Source organism: Phocoena phocoena, chromosome 9, assembly GCF_963924675.1.
Source record: "Phocoena phocoena chromosome 9, mPhoPho1.1, whole genome shotgun sequence".
In the NCBI taxonomy this organism is placed as follows: Eukaryota; Metazoa; Chordata; class Mammalia; order Artiodactyla; family Phocoenidae; genus Phocoena; species Phocoena phocoena.
The window spans coordinates 94209840-94228778 of NC_089227.1; the positions used below are offsets into that span (position 1 = coordinate 94209840).

Genomic DNA, 18939 nt, shown 5'->3' on the forward strand with positions numbered 1-18939 from the left:
TTTATTTTGGCTATTGTGCTTTTCTTTTTTTTTTTTCACACTCCCTTTTCATCCCAACCTTTAAAAATAGTTTCCGTATCTGCTTTTAACTCACTAAGAATATAAAGTGAAAACCTTTTCTTTAAACTCTTACATCATTACTCCTTTTTCACTTGGCCTCAGATTTTTAAAAGATCTCAAGTTTTGTTGTTGTTTACTAATCATTAATACCGACTTGCTCCTTTTGTTACTGGTGCTTAAAGGTCTGATGGGATAGACTCCAGAATCCCACATGAACGGAGAGGGAGAACTATTGTCTAAGACAAGGGAACATCCAGCAGCCTGAGAACGAGGAAATGCTCCAGCCACATCTAGAGCTAGTGGCAGAGCGTGCAGCAATGCAGGTCACCCTTCCTACTTTTTGGTGGGGGGCAGGGGGAATGTGGATGTTTTCAGAGAACACGGTCTGGGACCAGAGCTAGGGGACAAGACTGCATGTGACTGGGAGAGCGGACCGTGGGATCATCTGCTCCATGTTGTAGATCATCGCACCCTGTCTGGATCCAAAGGGAGGAGACACAGCATAGACAAAGGGAAGGGGCAGAGTGGTGTGGCACACTTGTCAACCCTGTCCCGCACGTGGGTATTGCCCAAACTCTTATTAAAATCTGGAATGTTTTCAACTCTTCTGGTTTATATGAGTAACTGCAGAGGATTTTTCTGTTGAGATGGTGTCATAGTTATTCTAGTAAAAGGAGGCGCCTAGCATTCCATTCACTCCATTAACTTCCTAGGAATCATCTTTTTTTTTTTTTTTTCCTAGGAATCATCTTTGAACTTTAAAAATATGTATTAAAGATGATGGCCTGGAGGGCTGGGCTGCAGGATGTCTTAGGAAAAGCCTCCGTCTTCATAGGTTGCAGGAAAAGTAGGTAATTGTGATCATCTCAGCTCATATGCGGTGGAGGCTGCTGGTTGCTTGTCTAACATTCTTTCCCTTCTCCTCTCTCACTAACAGATCTTTAATTTTATTTGGTGCACGTGTATTCTCTGGCCAATAATATACAAGGAGAAGTCACTGGGTAAAGCCCCCAGGAAGGATCTTCAAAGAGTCTTAACTCAGCTGAAACTATGCCCTGTATCCGGTGCCCATCTTCTATTTCTTGACTGAAACTAATAGACTTTATAAATTGGAGCCCTGGCTGATGGGCCGACAACCTGAGAACAAGGCTTCACGCTAAAGGTGGAGGGGCAGAAACCTAAGTCTTGTTGACCTGGGGCTGCCACAGCATCCCTGAATTCCTCGATTTGTCCCTTACATACAGCTGACATCAATCTCTAACTGATTAAACATCCTATTAGGAGAGAAGAGCCTTTCTCTTTCTCTCTGTGCACTAATACCTCTGAATGTCTTTTTATTATCGTTTGGTTAAAGTAATGCAAAAGTGGAAGACTCTGTTGGGTAAACTTTCAAGATCACTCACATCCAATGAGCATTCGGGTTATCAGTCACCACTGGTGTACAAATCAGTTGCAAACTAGGTTTGTCTTTCAAACAAACCAGTCTTGTAGGTTTACTCTAGAAGTTTCTAAACAGAAAAAAAAAAAAAAAATTGGGCATTTGACACTTTTATAGGCCAAAATATTTGGAGACCACACTCCAGCTTTTGGGAAGACTGCCCCTAGAGGCCACGGAGCCTGGAGACAGTTCAGGGACACGCCAGGGACCCTGTGAGCTTGTGCATCTGGAGCTATAACTCATGTCTTGGAATAAGAGATCTGGGGGCTCAGCAAGTTGCTTTATTGCTTTTTACTAGAATTCTTATCACTGAAATTACTTATAAAGCTCTTTGTTTATAATAACATTAGCTTGCATTAGCCATTCTAAAGGGAAATAAAAAAGAAGAAAATGGCACATCCTTGGGGAGTGACAGATGTTGGAGAGAGAAAAACCCAAGAAGGAGGCAAAAACAGAAAAACAAAACAAAAGAAAACCAGAACCAGTTAAAAAGCCATCTCAAATCACCTGGAGTTTTCTACTCAGGATCTTTTTTTTTTTTTTACATCTTTATTGGAGTATAATTGCTTTACGATGGTGTGTTAGTTTCTGCTTTATAACAAAGTGAATCAGTTATACATATACATATATCCCCATATCCCCTCCCTCTTGCGTCTCCCTCCCACCCTCCCTATCCCACCCCTCTAGGTGGTCACAAAGCACTGAGCTGATCTCCCTGTGCTATGCGGCTGCTTCCCACTAGCTATTTTACGTTTGGTCGTGTATATATGTCCATGCCACTCTCTTTGGCTCCAAATTTACATTGTAGATGGTTGTGTCCCAACATAATGACTTCTGTGAGCTACAGACTTTATTAGGTCCTGCCCTTCAGCACAGAGCAAATTTAAATACTATGATTTTTTTATTCACTTATTCTAAAACACTTCTAAGCACCTAATGTGTGCCAGGCACTGAACAAATTTTAGAAAGGATTTATGTCCAACTTTAAGAAGGATCTTATTACTTTGTTTTCTAATAGCTGCAGATGGCAGCATCACTTAACAATGCATTCTGTGCTATCCACCTGCTGTTAAAATTTAGTTTGATAACACATAGGAGATTATGATACAGGGCAAATTGTCATCACAAATTTAAACCTCTTTGCCTCCAGGGTACAAGGGAGCTTTCTTTGAAGACCAGATCCCTCTCAAATATTAACAAAAGAAGAAAAACTAATTACATAAGCCTCAGACAACAAAAACTTAATTTCATATTATAGGCACCTAATGGGTGGTATAAAAAATGAGCTATGTCAGACAATAGAAAGGAATAGAGAGATTTTTTGCTATAATGTCAATATATGATGAATTGCAAATTTCTATTAGAACTTCTGGGTTTTATAAAGTTACTTCTATGTTTTGGTTTGATTGATACTTTTATTTTTAACATAATTTAATCATACGCTTTTAAAAAAAGTTTCCAATATACCCATAGCTTTCTGACAATCAAATTATTACTATATCTAGGATCATGAGTTATATAATATTGCATATAAAGCCAGGTTTCTCCACAAAAGTCTTTCAAGGTCTTGGGGAGAACTGATTTGGAAATGAAGACAATTCTCTACCACTGAGTTTCAGAGCAAAGAGAAGAAACAGATAAACTCACCAATGTGAGTGGACTTATTATTTGGATGTCCAAACGCAGAATCCCTCAACAGCATTAGGCTTATTAATTGACTCAGATATTGAGAGTAAACAAGCCCCTTGCCCAGTGGGGACTAGTTCAGTCGCCTTTGTCTGTCTTTATATCACTCATTCAGCCAATTCATTAAAGCCTGTTTCTCCCAGGTGCCTCCTAATGAGTTTCATTGTTCTGTTTATTGTGCTTGTTGGCTCATAGACCTCTTTCACAATTTTCCAGGATTTCTGAATGCTCCTTAAGTACCAGTTTTGACCAGCCCATTTGCAGCTAGTACTTTAATAAAGGTGTCGTGAATAAATGAAGAACTTAGAAGGATGTGGGACAGGGTAGTATGGGGAGCTGGGGGTCGGGGAATAGGCCAGACTCCCCCTGATACTTGTGTTCTTTGAAAGAGCCAGCAGGTGGTAGCAACACTTCGCAGCAAGGCCTCAGCTCAGTGCTGTTAGGACCGGAACAATAGAACCCAGATCCTGTCCCGGGTTTGAGAGGAGGCTACGGGTAGGCAGAAACCTTTTTTCCTCGCGGCGCCCCCTCCGTTCCTCAACCCTTCCAGGCACCCGCTGCGAGTACCTTCCACCGCCTCTCATCCGTCTGGGGAATTTCTCTCTGGGGAGCGGGCCAGGCAAGAGGCACCCAGAGGTCCAGCGACTTGCCCGGCAGTGTAAGTTCCTGGCACGGACCTCGGGGCTTCCCCTTTGAGACCCAGGCTTCCCTGCCCTTCGGAGAGGATGGAGGGAGGGCGGGTGGAGTCAGAAGCCCCAGCTGAGCAAGATCCAGCGTCTCCAACGCGGAGCACAGCTGAAGGCTAGATCCGAGCCCCTTTCGTACCCTGACTGCCTATCCACCCCCAGCCCACCTCCGCACCCTCTAAATTCTCAGTTTGTCTTTCCCTCCACCCCCTTCTCCTTCTTTTCTCTTTTTCTCAGCTCACGCCCACCTTAGTTCAAATCTGAGTGGGAACTAAAACAGCGGGTTTAGTTCCTGGAGTTGAAGCAGAAAAGCAGGGGAGGCGAGGGGGCGCGGGTGCCCCTGCCCTGCCCTGGGTACCAGTGGCGCAGCTCTCCGAGCGCCGGAGCCCGCACCCGCCCCGGGGGCTTTAAACGGAGCTCCCGGCCGCCCGGCGGGCCGCCTCCCCCAGCCCGGCCCGCACGCCATCCTCCGCGCCCACGTCCCCTGGCCCGGCGGACGGGCAGGCCCCGGGCGAGCCCCGCGCGCCGGGGCCGCGGAGTGGTCGCCGCGTACTCGCCGCCGAGGCCGAGAGGGCGGGCTGGGTTCCCGGGAAGAGGGGAGAGGGAGGGCGGCCGAAGGGGCCGGAGAGGGGGCGGGCCGGGCGGGGAGGGACGCGGAGGGGGCGGGCCGGGCTGCGCTCGCTTCAGCCGCAGCTCGGGAGCAGAGCAGCGGGCAGCGGGACCCGCAACCCAGCGCGGCGCCGGCGAGCGCGACGCGGGCCCCTCACGGTCCCCGGCGCCCCGCCTCCGGAGCAGCCCCTGCCGCCGCGCGGACCCGCGCCGCGGAGAAGGTTGGTCCTTGCACCCGAGCGGAGAGGCGGGCGGCCCCGGTGAGCGCCCGGAGCCCCGGCTCCAGCGCGGGGCCTCGAGGGGCGCAGACCTGCTGAGCCTGCGGCCGGCGCGAAGGTGAGCCCGGGGGTCGCAGGCGGCGTGGGGGGCCGGGGGCCTGCGTGCCTGGGGACAGGAATTCGGGTTTGCAGAAGTAAAGGGGCCCTCCAGACAGGGCCTCTGCAGATCCGGGGGTCCTCGTGGGGGAGTGCTGAATCTCCGTCCCCAAAGCGAGAGCGGGCTTCGGGAGGGGTGCGGACCCGGCCAGCCTGGCTCCCACCCCACCCCCGCCTGTAACGAGCCGTCAGTGACACCCCGATAAGCCTGCTGCTGCGATCCCCCACGGTGTTTCCAGAGACACTCGGTTGGCTCTGATATAGGGGTTCCTGATCTAGGGGTCCTGGAAGAGGCCGGGCTCCCAGCCTGCTGAAGAGGATTGCCCACCCCTCCGACTCCAGGGGCATGTCTCCAATCCCGGCGGAGCTGGGAGGGGCAAGGAGGTGGATCGCACACCTGCCCTCAGCTCCCCATAGCCTATCCTGCTCCCGCGGCCCCATCACCACCCAGAAGCCCTGGAGTGGAGGGAAGGCTTGGTTCCTGGTCTGCAGTCCTGACCCCTAAATTACAGCCAAAGTCTACTGCTTGCTGCTGCCCCAGCTCCACCCGCTCGCTTTACATGTGGGTGCGTGGCCCTGCCTGCCCGACACCCCGACCCACCAGTCTTGGCTGTCTGGCGCTCTCTCCCCTCCCATCCCTGGGGGAGCTGGCAGGGGCCCAGCATAGCCGATGTTGTAATGTCCCTGGCAGTGCCCAGGGAGAGAAGTGGCTGGGCCTGTTCCCAGTCAGTTAACCCCGGGCCCTGTGCCCGCCCAGGGAACTTGACTCAGGCTCTAGAAGGAGAGATGCCCGTTTAGTGGGAGAGGAGCTGTGGGAAGCTGGCAGTCCAGGGAAAGTGCCCAAGTGATGGGCACTGGGGCTCTGAGACTTGCCAGGTGCTGTTCAGAGGGGCCGCTTGGCTCTTTCAGGGCAATGCACATTTTTTTTTTTTTTTTTTTTTTTTTTTTTAATGCGTTACGCGGGCCTCTCACTGTCGTGGCCTCTCCCGTTGCGGAGGACAGGCTCCGGACGCGCAGGCTCAGCGGCCATGGCTCACGGGCCCAGCCGCTCCGCGGCATGTGGGATCTTCCCAGACCGGGGCACGAACCCGTGTCCCCTGCATCGGCAGGCGGACTCTCAACCACTGCGCCACCAGGGAAGCCCAATGCACATTTTTTATTGCAGGAAGATTAGGGTGCGGGCTCCTATGTACGTACCTGCCTAGTGACCTGGGGAAGAGGACTCCTTTAGAGTCTGTCGGTTCCTTCAGGGCACGAGAAGATGGCAGGCAAGGGCCTCTCTGTCATCAGAATGCCAGGGAGCAACAGGCAGTGATGGGCTGAGCAGAGGAACGGCAGGACCATCCCTCCTCCGGGCAAGGCCAGATGCTCTCCCAGCAGATCACCATCTCCAGAGCTGGGCCCTTGGCCTTGTGTCCCCACCAGGTGGAATGGGGATGCTGGGGTTTGGGGAGCTTTGAGCCTGAGGTTTCCCTTTCTCTACTTCCCCGCGTACCTTCCTCTCCCAGCCCAGGTGTTTCCACAGGAACAACTCCCGGGGCAGAGGTTGACAACTAGGGGTGGAGTAGGGACAGACCCAGAGTGAGGGGGAAGGGCTTATGGGCATATGCCAGCAGCGTGAGGACCACTCGGGATCTGCAGGGATGTGCCTGCTGCCACACACACACACACACCCAGCGTATACTCTCCTGCTCCCCTCCCATGGCACCTTATATACACTCTCCCTTACACACTCTCACACTTGCTCTCACGGGCACCGGTCCTGGCACTCATGGGCTTTCTTCCACAATCTTCCACTTACTCATCTCTCCTGTATATGCAGCAACTGCTCCAACACCCTCCCTGAGGCCCTTTACCAGGACCACGCATGTCCCCGCATCATGCACAGCCAGAGTGGCTCGTTCTAAGTGGCTGTCTGGCTAGACCCAGACACCGCCTGCATCTTAAAAGCCTCCCCCAGCTCCACAGCCAGCCGGGGAGTGGGAGGCACATTTGTCTGCCTCTGCGTGCTCTGGGGGACATTCTCCGGGGCTGGAGGCCTCCAGGGACATAGCACTGTCCTCTGCTGGGACAGTGTGCTGGCCAGTGTGTCCTAGCCAATCTGCACGTTGGCTTCTCCAGCCAGGGCAGCAGGGGCTAGAAGCGCCAGAGGAAAGCTATCTCTCACTGTCTGCTCTGGATGCCTCCTTAAAGGCCTCTGGGATCCTTTTCAGGGCGGGTGGCCAGATCTCAAAGAGACCTGCGGAGACCAAGGTAGAGATTAAGGGGTAGAGGCAGCAGCATTAAGCTGGGCAAGGATTATACTGGAATTTCCTGGGCGTTTAACAGCTGCAGAACAGGACAGACGACAGGGCCTGTGGTGCTGACCCCTCCCACGCTGACCCTGCAGCTAACAGGTGTGAGACACACCAGCCACTTAAAACCATTGGCCTCTCTGCCCTTGGGACCTTCCCTCCCCCTGCTGGCCCTTGCAGGCTGCTCTGCTTCCCCGTCGGGGCTCACTTTGCGGTGATGCCCCATGTGCGTTCCGAGTGTATAGCCCTCTCGGTCCTCCTCTTTCTCTTTGAAGTTGCAGGCCTTTGCTTACAGGATGCTTGACATCCTGTAAGAAAAGCATGGCATAATCAGTGGGACAGTTTGAACTCCTTGGGAGATAAGCTTAAAGGCTATCCAGGGATAGAAGTTATTTTGCTTTTATTGTTGACATTATTTCACTCATTCATTGCCAGGTCCTACTGCCTCTCCCTTTCTGCTTTCTTCTTACAGATGAAAATTTCTAGATGTTTTGAAACTTAGAGGGCACAGGGCAGGGAGGATAAATTGTAAACATGCTATACTAGTCTAAGTTTTATAAATATTTTCCTTTCTTTGTCTAGTTTCTAATTATGAGATTTTAATTATAAAAATAAGATATGCTCATTGTAACAAGAAAAACAATTCAAGTATGTATAAGAGACAGTTAATAACTGCTCCCCCATGCTCCTACAGTAACCAATTTTACTGGCCCAATATATCTTTTGCCATACCTTCCTCCGAGCTCACTGGGCTTAGATTATTTAATTTTTAAAAATTCGCTTTATGGATCGAGGTGCATAAATTATATTTAAGTCAGCTTGGCTTGTTCATAAATTATCATATTTAGCATTTTAATTTGAGCGCAGTAAACTTCTTAAATTCTTACAGATTTACTCATTTATTTTTAAATCTTTCACTTTTATAGATAACAGAACTCATAAGCTATGATTTAGAAGCTAAGATTCTACACATCTTTAATCTTTGCCATTTTGTGAAAACAAAATACAATCCTGATGCCTATGAAACTGTCATGTTTTTGTAAACTAAAGAAATGTAGCAAGCTTGTGGCTCTCCTGTCCCTACTGTATCAAAAAGATATAAAATGGTATAACCAGAAGAGGAACTGAGAAAAAAAACAATCTGGTCATAGAATGCAATTTTTATCACAAGAAACTTTGTGTCTCATCAGTCTCATTTTCTGAGCTATCATTTTACATCCACATTTCTGCTGCTCCTGGTGTTTTATATTTTTAAAACCAATACACATCTGAAATGTGAATGTTTTCCTGATGGAGATCAGTTTTCTGCTTTTTCAAGGGTTAGAGGATTTCTAAACCGTGACCGATTCCTTTCATGAGCTGGAGGAGATAGAGGAATCTCAAGCAGGCCACAGGGAGGAGGGTGAGGGGCCTGGCCTTACGGAGGCCTGTCTCCGTCTGTGTGGCAGCAGGGATGTGATTGGCTGCTCCCAGGGCGCACTCCTGGACCAAATGCGGAAGGATGTCCTCGTCCTCAGTCTCAGTTGAAGGCACCTTTGAAAATCAAGTTCTGAGTCCTGCTTGTTTTGTATTCTAGGCATGGGAGGGAGCTGCGTGATCTTGTCACTTATATTTCCGCCTTTGAATCTTGTTTCAAAAGAATCTGCAGTGGCAGGAACTCAGCAATTTCTTCTGTGTCTTAATAAGGTTCCCTCTATCCTTATTTTTATCCTTACCATAGAGGTACACTCAGTTTCTTTTTATACATTAAAAAATAAAAGACTTGGATTTATCTACTTTGTTTGATACGTAAGAACTGACCTAACTTCCTAGTCTCACTCAGCAACAGTTTTTTTCTGAGGAAACTTATTTTTAACCTTCAGTCTTCTGGATCCGGATCTAAAAGAGGTCCTCATCAAACAGCAAAAGTACACTTCTGGGTACTTGAAGGTCCTCAACCATTTCTTTTTAATGAATGTCTTTGTTCTTTGTAAAATTTCAAAAAATTACTTGTGGCAATCTACATGTGATGTCTCCACTTTATTCTTCCTGATTCCTCTTGACAACAGAAACCGAATGGACTTAGCGTGTTTTATCATCGCTTCTGCTCTTCTCTGGATCTTCCGGAGAGAGGCTAGCTTCATGTTGTCATCAAGATGCATACTAAGGCTATGCGCACACACCCTATTGTAGCCACAAGCCACCGTGTTACTCGTATTGTGGGTCCTCAAAGCAAATGCTTGGCCATTCATCTTCTAGACTGTTCCATACTGCACAGCTGATATGATCTGCAGGGCATCCTTTTCTCTCATGTTTTGCTGTCTCTCAAAAACAATTCACTGGGATATTCCAAAGTGTTCATTATTCCTTCTTCATGATGATTTGTCTAGTTATAAGTTTAAGAAGACATGGTACTTATAGTTTCTTCTTTGTACAGATTCCAGAACCCATCCATGTTCTAACGGAGGCTATTTTAAAGACCGTCTGCTGGGCAAATGGTGTCATAGCCTTCATTGTTTAAAGACGTTCTGTTGGCATTTTCAGTTCTTGATAACAGCCTTTCTAAAGACTCTGTGACCATTTCTCAGAGAAATGGTTGAGGACCTTCAAGTACCCAGAAGTGTACTTCTGCTGTTTGATAAGGACCTCTTTTTGGTTCGGATCCAGAAGACCGAAGGTTGTAAATAAGTTTCTTCAGACAGAATCTGGTCTGCTCTGGTGTGTCAAGCATGCCTCCAAATTAAGTCACTGAGAGTTGGGGTGGGGTGTACGTCTACAACATGACTTACTTTAGGGTAGTCTTTAAGCAGCCGTTGACGATGGGACAGTGCTTTTTACTTTACCATCTCCCGGTTCTTCTTGAAACATTTATTTTATATGTGAATGATTCTAGTAGCATTTGGGACAGTATCTGCAAAGAACCTCTGTTTCTTAGGAATCGTTTGCCCTATGGAAATGCTTCTTTCCCCCCCAGCTTTTCTGAGATACAATTGACATATAATAGCGTGTAAGTTTAAGATATACAACGTGAAGATTTGGCAAATGCTCCTTCCTTGCCTCCATAGGCTATAAATGGAACTCTCTGTTTCTCATATAGGGTTCTAGAGGCATGAAAGGTAAATTTCAGTGGCTACTTGGCAGACATCCGTGTCTGCCCCTGCAGATGCAGAAACGGTGTCTTTTCAGCTTCAGTGTGAAATGTGTAATTTTTAGGTTCCAACTTCCGATCGACTTTTTTTTTTTTTACTCTCAAACTCGTGTCTTTTGAGAAACACGCCTGTTGTTTTCTTCTCAACAGAAATAAATGACCTCTACTGTCCATGCCACTCACAGACTTTTGAGACTCAGTCACAAGGAGAGACGTAGCTCACCACTAACCTTAGACCAAGCAGCCAAGAAAGGTCCGAGCCTGCTCGTCTTCACCGCGACCCTGGAGGCAGCCAGGGCTCCTGGGTATGTGCTCGTGAGCCGCAGCACTGGGCCTCTTAAGGCTCGGGAATGTTTTACATAAAAGCGTGAAATCATTTTGAGAGCACGAACACTATTTTGATTCATTTTATTAACCAGTTATTATTTATGGATTTGAATGAAATTTTAATGATTTCATTGAAAAATAATATGTATGCAAGATTTTTAATATATAAAAATTTAAGGGGATATGTAAGTGTCTCTTGCATCAGCCCCCATCCTCTCCCTCTCCCCTTCTTCCCAGGTTTTGTCTACCTTTCTTAAAGATCCTGACATACATATGTATATGTAGGTCCTTCTTAAGTTACCCATCAATCGGGAGCATACTGTATATGGCTCTGCAATGGCCCATGTACTTTCACTTGGAAATTATTTTCCTCAGTATATAAACACTAGCCCTTATTCCTTCTGAAGGTTGTGCCATCATTTTTTAACCATCTTCCTATTGCTGAACAGTTACTTTACAGTCTTTTCCCTTACAAGCAATGCTGCAATAAATATTCTTGTTTGAACATCTGTGCAAAAGGGTCCAAGTATACGATACCTGAAGGACAGATTCTTAGAAGTGAAGCTGCTAGATAGACATCACCAACTGTCCTTCTAAGAGGATACACCAACTTGAGCCTGTGTGCGCAATGAATGCGAGAGAGCCTATTTCTCATACCTTCCCCACCCAGGCATTGTTAATCTCGTAGAACAAAATGGCATTTCACTGTTGTTTCAACATGCCTCCCTTTCACTGTGAGCAAACTAGGGAGCGTCTTTTCATATACATGAGGCATACATTTAGTTTTCCGAAAGCCAGAGGAAAAATGTGCCCCTTGTGGAGAGAGGACCTTGGTTCATAAAATGTAGGTATGCCAGACCTACATAGCTCTATCCTTTCCCTGTCCTGGCTCCTTTATCAGATGGAATCTTTCCGCCTATGTTCTTTTCTGCATCTGCTCTCACACCCTCCCTCCCATCATACCCCTCAGCTCTCCTTCTTCAGTCCCTCTCGCTTCACTGCCTCTCTGAAATGTCTATAGAGTATCCGACATGGGGGTTGGGAGGTGTTGGGCAGGGGGAACCGTGTGTCCCCAGGGAAGGAGTAGCTTCTAACTCGCCTGCTTTTAATGAGAAGAATCTTCTGATTTTCTATGCAGGGTGGCCGTAGGAGGAAGGGAGGAGAGTACATGAAGAGAAAGAAATTGAAGAGCTCCTTCCAGAAGCAAAGGGGTAAGACTGGCCCAGAACTACCCGGTGCTCTAAAGGGGAGGGCCACGGGAAACAGATGCTCAGAGATGGGTCACCTGTGGGGTGGAGTGGGTGACCGGGCACATGGTCCTCTTAAGATGGTGGACTTGACACAGGTCAGGAGAAAGTCAGCCTCCTGCCGGCGCTCACCCATGCTTGGTGCTGGGGCACTTTGCGAGCTACAGGGGGAGACCCAGGGCCAACTCGGAAGCAATGCGATTCCCTCCCACCGGCCTCCTCTGGTCCTTTGTGTCTCCCTAGGAAGCCAGCTTGGCTGCAGACCCCAGTCTTACGAAGCAGCAGCCCCACCTGGGAGCAGGGTGGTGGCCAGAGCAATGGTGGGAGCCCTGAAGATGCCTCATGGCTGCTGAGCGGGCTGCCCCGTCAGGGAGCAGGGTGGCGGGCATGGTGTGTGGCCTGTGGGTCCTGGTGCTGGTATCCTCAGTCCTGGCCCTGGAAGGTAAGGGGGAGGGGAGACGGGAGAAACCCCCCCCCCCACCACACCTGCCAGGGGAGAGCCAGCACTGATGGGAAGTGGGAAAGATTCAGAAAAGGCAGGAAAGGGTGAAGACACCTGAAGGGGGAAGGGAAGGGGGAGGGTTTCAGAGAAAGGCTCCCGACAGACAGCTGTGCTCCTTAGTGAGTTCAAGGAACCGGGCAGTTCTCTTTTTCCTAATGGGAATGGGGTGGGGTGAGACCTGCTGGCTGAAGGCCTGCTAACTGCGTGCCCCTTCTTAACACTGGGCAGAGGTATTGCTGGACACCACTGGAGAGACATCTGAGATTGGCTGGCTCACCTACCCACCAGGTGGGGTGAGTGTCACACTTTCATTCTGAACCCAACGCCCCCCCCCCATCATGTTAACAAGATGCCTGCCCGCCAGAGGAGCAGGACTTCCCGGTATCCTCAGGGGCTTTGCATGTCATTAATGCTAAGTTTCACCTGGAGGGATACGCCCCCGCCTCCCTGCACCTTTCCAGCCTGGAGCAGCTAATGCCCTCTGTGGTCCTCCCTGCAGTGGGACGAAGTGAGTGTTCTGGATGACCAGCAACGCCTGACTCGGACCTTCGAGGCATGCCACGTGGCCGGGGCCCCTCCCGGCCCCGGGCAGGACAACTGGCTGCAGACACACTTTGTGGAGCGGCGAGGGGCCCAGAGAGCGCACATCCGGCTGCACTTCTCCGTGCGGGCCTGCTCCAGCCTGGGCGTGGTGGGGGGCACCTGCCGGGAGACCTTCACGCTTTACTACCGCCAGGCCGAGGAGCCCGACCACTCCGACAGCATCTCCTCCTGGCACCTCAAACGCTGGACCAAGGTGGACACGATCGCGGCGGATGAGAGTTTCCCCGCCTCCTCAGCGTGGGCGGTGGGCCCGCGCGGGGCGGGGCAGCGGGCGGGGCTCCAGCTGAACGTCAAAGAGCGGAGCTTCGGGCCCTTGACCCAGCGCGGCTTCTACGTGGCCTTCCAGGACACCGGGGCCTGCCTGGCCCTCGTGGCGGTCAGGCTCTTCTCCTACGCCTGCCCCTCCGTGCTCCGCGCCTTCGCCACCTTTCCTGAGACGCAGGCCAGTGGGGCCGGGGGGGCCTCCCTGGTGGCGGCCGTGGGCACCTGTGTGGCGCACGCAGAGCCCGAGGAGGATGGAGGAGGGGCCCAGGCAGGAGGCAGCCCTCCCAGGCTGCACTGTAACGGGGAGGGCAAGTGGATGGTAGCCGTCGGGGGCTGCCGCTGCCAGCCCGGGCACGAGCCTGCTCGCGGAGACAAGGCCTGCCAAGGTGAGACCCCGCTCCCTTGCACTTGCCCCCCACCTTTGGGATCCTCTCCTGAACGAGCCCACACTTCATTTTGTCCCCAGAAGCTCAGGAATAAGTTATCTTAGGAAAGGACGCCTGTTTTCTCCAGATTTATTTCCTAAAACTCACAACCTTGCTCTCAGCAACCCATCTGAACCTTCCACTGCGATTGCTGGGGATCCTAGGGCTGCAGGCCTAAGAAGGGATGGAGATGAAAGGACTTAATCTCCCAGGCTCTCTTGGAATGGGGTCCTTTGTCCGCATTTGCCATCTAGCTGGGGGTGGTTCACCCCAGGGCCAGGTGACCAGGAGGCAGGTAGAAGGCCGTGGATACAGCTGTAAAGAATGATCCTGATGCAGAGGGAGGATATGCAGTCGAGCCAGGCGGCTACATCTGGTGCTTGCTCTGCTATAGCCCCTACCACACCTCACTTTTTCCGTCAATGGAAGTGTAATTCTGTGCCAGCAGAAAGGCAGAAGTAATGTCTGGCTGAGGGAGGGAAAGAGGGGAGAGAGGGTGACGAAGAGATAGATCTCGGAAGGCTGCGAGGATGGCTGTGTGCGGGTGTGGGGGGCTCAGGAGGGGATGGACTGGGGGGCCTGAGGCCTCTACCCTCCTCTGCCCCTCAGCCTGCCCCAGGGGGTCCTACAAGGCCTCGGCTGGGAATGCCCCCTGCTCACCGTGCCCTGCCCGCAGCCTCGCCCCTGACCCTGCGGCCCCTGCGTGCCCCTGCCTGGAGGGCTTCTACCGGGCCAGCTCCGACCCCCCAGAGGCCCCCTGCACTGGTGAGTTCCCCCGCTCCTCCCCCGACCCTGGCCCCAGGGACGGGCGTGGGATGGGAGTGGGACCAGGAGAGGGAGAGCCTGGAGGGCAACACGGGGCAGCTGGGGTTGAGCCTGGAGGGCAACAAGGGGCAGCTGGTTTGCATTTGCAGTGACTTCTTTCTCCTGTGTCCTTGCTTTTCTTCCCCACCTCCTTCCCCCACCTCGCCCCCCTCCTTCCTCTCTCGCCCCATCTGCCTTCTCTGCTTTCCCCTGCTTTCTGTCTCCTCCCTCCGGGCCGTCCTCCCTCCCCTGCCTCCTTCCTTCCCCAATCACCCCCGCCCCACGACTCCCGTCTTCGGGACCCTTCCCTGCCCTGCGCACGCCCTCCCCAGCGCCCCCGTCGGCCCCTCAGGAGCTGTGGTTTGAGGTGCAGGGCTCTGCACTGATGCTGCACTGGCGCCTGCCTCAGGAGCTGGGGGGACGCGGGGACCTGCTCTTCAACGTCGTGTGCAAGGAGTGTGGAGCGGGCGGCAAGGGCGCTTGTCGCCGCTGCAGGGATGAGGTGCATTTCGACCCCCGCCAGAGGGGCCTGACTGAGAGCCGCGTGCTTGTTGGGGGGCTCCGGGCACACGTGCCCTACATCTTGGAGGTGCAGGCCGTCAATGGGGTGTCGGAGCTCAGCCCCGACCCTCCCCAGGCTGCAGCCATCAATGTCAGCACCAGCCACGCAGGTGAGCCTCGCTCTCCCCTAAGCTGCCAGTCACCTCCTTAGAACGCTCTCCCGCTCTCCCGACCCTGGAGGCCGCCACTAACCCCCCACTCCAGTTCCCTCCGCAGTCCCTGCTGTGCACCAGGTGAGCCGGGCCTCCAGCAGCATCACCGTGTCCTGGCCACAGCCCGACCAGACCAACGGGAACATCCTGGACTATCAGCTCCGCTACTATGACCAGGTGGGGAGCAGAGGGGCGCCCGGCGGGGAGGGTGGGAGCTGGAAGTGCTCCGCAGCGGGGCTGGAGGTGGGGAGACAGGGGAGGCGCCTCGGAGCCCTGCCGCAGGGGCTGTGAGGGGCGTGGGTAGGAGCAGGGGGCGAGGGGCCCCCACAGCTGGCAGGGAGTGAGCGGCTGTCACCCCCAGGCAGAAGATGAATCCCACTCCTTCACCCTGACCAGCGAGACCAACACGGCCACCGTGACCCAGCTGAGCCCCGGCCACATCTATGGCTTCCAGGTGCGGGCACGGACGGCCGCAGGCCACGGCCCGTACGGGGGCAAGGTCTACTTCCAGACGCTGCCTCAAGGTGAGAGGAGGAGGCCTGGACGGGGCGGGGGCGGCCCAAGGCATAGTGAGGAGGGGTCCAGGAACCATCCAGGCCTTGAACCTTCACCCCAAACCCTCCAGGCCGGGAGAGTGGCTGCCCACCGACCTTCGGGGCTGTGGGGGGACGGGGTGTGGGGAAGTGGGTGCTTGCGGGGCGGTGTGTGAGCTCTTCCACACCTGTGACTCTGGGTGGCTGGTTCTCCAGGTGAGCTGTCCGCCCAGCTTCCTGAGAGACTATCCTTGGTGGTTGGGTCCATCCTGGGGGCACTGGCCTTCCTTCTGCTGGCGGCCATCACCGTGCTGGCTCTCGTCTTCCAGAGGTGAGTCTCTCCCCGCCATGACCCAGCACCATACTCTCCAAAGCTCGGTCCCAAGCCCTGATGGCCCCGAGGTTCCCTGCACAAGCGCCCACGAGTGTCCTCCGCCACCACCCAGCCCCCGCCCTTGGGCCCGGCTCCTTCGAGCCACTGATCCCTGGCAGGACCTTGGCCTTCGTGGGCAGACTGGGGAGGAAGTGGGAGAGGGAGTGTGATCACAGGACTCTGGTTTGTCCCCCAGGAAGCGGCGTGGAACTGGCTACGTGGAGCAGCTGCAGCAGTACAGCAGCCCAGGTGTGGGTGTGGCTGGGACGGGATGGGATGGGGGCCGGGAGGGCACCAGGCAAGGCTGGGCCCCCCAGGGTTGAGGGCAGCTCCTGGGCACCGTCTTCGGCAGTGAGAGAGCGTGCCTGGGGTGCGTGGGCCGCCCGCCTGCACACCTCCTCATAACGGACCCCGTGTGCCTGCAGGGCTCGGGGTGAAGTACTACGTCGATCCCTCCACCTACGAGGACCCCTGCCAGGCCATCCGAGAATTCGCTCGGGAGGTCGATCCCACGTACATGAAGATCGAGGAGGTCATCGGAGCAGGTATGGCAGAGGCAGAGGGAGGATACGGAAGGGGTCCCAGCAGCGTCCCTCCTAAACAGGGCAGGACACTGAGTCCTTCCTGGAGACCCCCCCAGCCTACACCTGCTCTCCCAGGCTCCTTCGGGGAGGTGCGCCGGGGCCGCCTGCAGCCCCGGGGACGGCGGGAGCAGGCCGTGGCCATCCAGGCCCTGTGGAGCGGAGGCGCCGAGAGCCTGCAGATGGCCTTTCTAGGCCAGGCCGCAGTGCTGGGCCAGTTTCAGCACCCCAACGTCCTGCGGCTGGAGGGCGTGGTCACCAAGAGCCGGCCCCTCATGGTGGTGACGGAGCTCATGGAGCTGGGCCCCCTGGACAGCTTCCTGAGGGTCAGTCAGGCTGGCGGCAAGGTGTGGGGGGCGGCTCGGGCCGGGAAGGTGGGCAGTTCTCAACTGTCCGGGAGGCAGAGCCGTGTCTACGCGTTCACTCCCCTGCTGCCCCACCTCCAGGGTCTCCGTCCTTCATTCCCAGACCGTTCGCTGATCCCCAGGTCCCTTTGCCTTCTGGTGCCAGTGTCTGTGCGTGATGTGCCGAGGTCCCCCACCCCTCGGCTGACCTCTGCCCCCCCCATCCCACAGCAGCGGGAGGGCCAGTTCAGCAGCCTGCAGCTGGTGGCCATGCAGCGGGGCGTGGCCGCCGCCATGCACTACCTGTCCAGCTTCGCCTTCGTCCACCGTGCGCTCTCTGCCCACAGTGTGCTGGTGAACAGCCACCTAGTGTGCAAAGTGGCTCGTCTTGGCCACAGTCCTCAGGTGAGAGCACAGCCTTGGGGCCCCGCATCCCTCAGGGGGCGCCGGAGGTTGAGCTGGAACTGGGGCGGTGGATGCCTCAGGTGGTGTATCTTAGTGTCTGAAGGGGCAGAGCTCACCTGTGGGATGGAGGGATTTCAGGGACTGAGGACACTGGGGACGAAAGGGGACTGGGAGGGTGGGAGTCCTAGAACCACCTCCTTCCTGCCCTTCCCTCATGCTGACTAGTGTCAGAGCCGCTGGGTACCAGTCGTGAACACGCCACCCTCCAGCTCTGTGACTTCGCACAGCCTTTGCATCTGCAAAATGGAGATAATGGCAGCTATGCTACAGGGTCCTTATGGGATTAAACGAGAGGCTTGATGTGAAACCCTTGACGCATATCTGAGCACGTAGTAGTTGATCAATAGCTAGGATCACTGCTCTGATTATTGCTGTTGTTACTTTCAACCCCACCCCTCAGGGCCCAAGTTGTATGCTTCGCTGGGCAGCCCCAGAGGTCATTGCACACGGGAAACATACAACATCCAGTGACGTCTGGAGCTTCGGGATAGTGATGTGGGAAGTGATGAGTTACGGAGAACGGCCCTACTGGGACATGCGTGACCAGGAGGTGAGCTCTTGACCTAGACACTGCCGATTCCCCACCGCTATTCCTCCAGCCCACCAGCCTTCACAGACTCACACATTCGAAGCCCTCCATTCGTGGCTCTCATTTTCTATATCTTTTAAGTTCCTTTCCAACCTCATGGTTACCTGACAATAAATACATTCCTTTCCACTAGCAATAGCCTCCAAGCACCCTGTGCTTCCTCTAACCCCCAGGTACTAAATGCGATAGAGCAGGAGTTCCGGCTGCCCCCGCCTCCAGGCTGTCCGCCTGGACTGCACCTGCTTATGTTGGACACTTGGCAGAAGGATCGTACCCAGCGACCTCACTTTGACCAGCTGGTGGCTGCGTTTGACAAGATGATCCGCAAGCCGGACACTCTGCAGGGAGCAGAGCACTCCGGCGGGAGCCCCAGCGACAGGTCCGGAGCTTGGGACTAAAGCGTGGGAAAGCCAGGGAGGGATGAGGCAAACCAAAAAGAAAACTGAGGCGAAGGGGCCTAGGGTGAAGAGGGGACATTGACCTGCCTGCCGCTCCCCCTCAGACCTTCCCAGGCCCTTCTGAACCCTGTGGCCCTGGACTTTCCCTCTCTGGACTCCCCCCAGGCCTGGCTCTCGGCCATCGGCCTGGAGTGCTACCAGGACAGCTTCTCCCAGTCTGGCCTCCACACCTTCAGTGACGTGGCTCAGCTCCGCCTGGAGTAAGCAGGGAGAGGTGGGGGAGGGGAGCCCAGGCCCCAGGGCGGGGGTCGGCGCCTGGGATCTCGGAGACACTGGCCCCGATTTAATCCACTTCTTCCCCACCAGAGACCTGCCAACCCTGGGCATCACCCTGGCCGGCCACCAGAAGAAGCTGCTACACCACATCCAGCTCCTGAAGCAGCACCTGAGGCCGCCGGGCTCTGTGGAGGTCTGAGCCCCGGGCAGAGAGCTGTGAA

The 18939-nt window shown here is 53.9% G+C and overlaps 1 protein-coding gene across 1 annotated transcript; it reads left to right on the plus strand.

The window, feature by feature from the left end:
* Positions 1-12190: 12190 nt before the first annotated feature.
* EPHB6 (EPH receptor B6) lies at positions 12191-18917 on the plus strand. Its single transcript, XM_065883987.1, has 16 exons — positions 12191-12290; positions 12579-12643; positions 12850-13603; positions 14252-14407; positions 14779-15117; positions 15212-15336; positions 15521-15683; positions 15909-16023; positions 16262-16314; positions 16491-16610; positions 16725-16972; positions 17222-17395; positions 17856-18005; positions 18218-18423; positions 18547-18702; positions 18809-18917. Exons 1-16 carry the CDS (start codon positions 12191-12193, stop codon positions 18915-18917), a joined length of 3033 nt encoding a protein of 1010 aa, XP_065740059.1.
* The last annotated feature ends 22 nt before the right edge of the window (positions 18918-18939 follow it).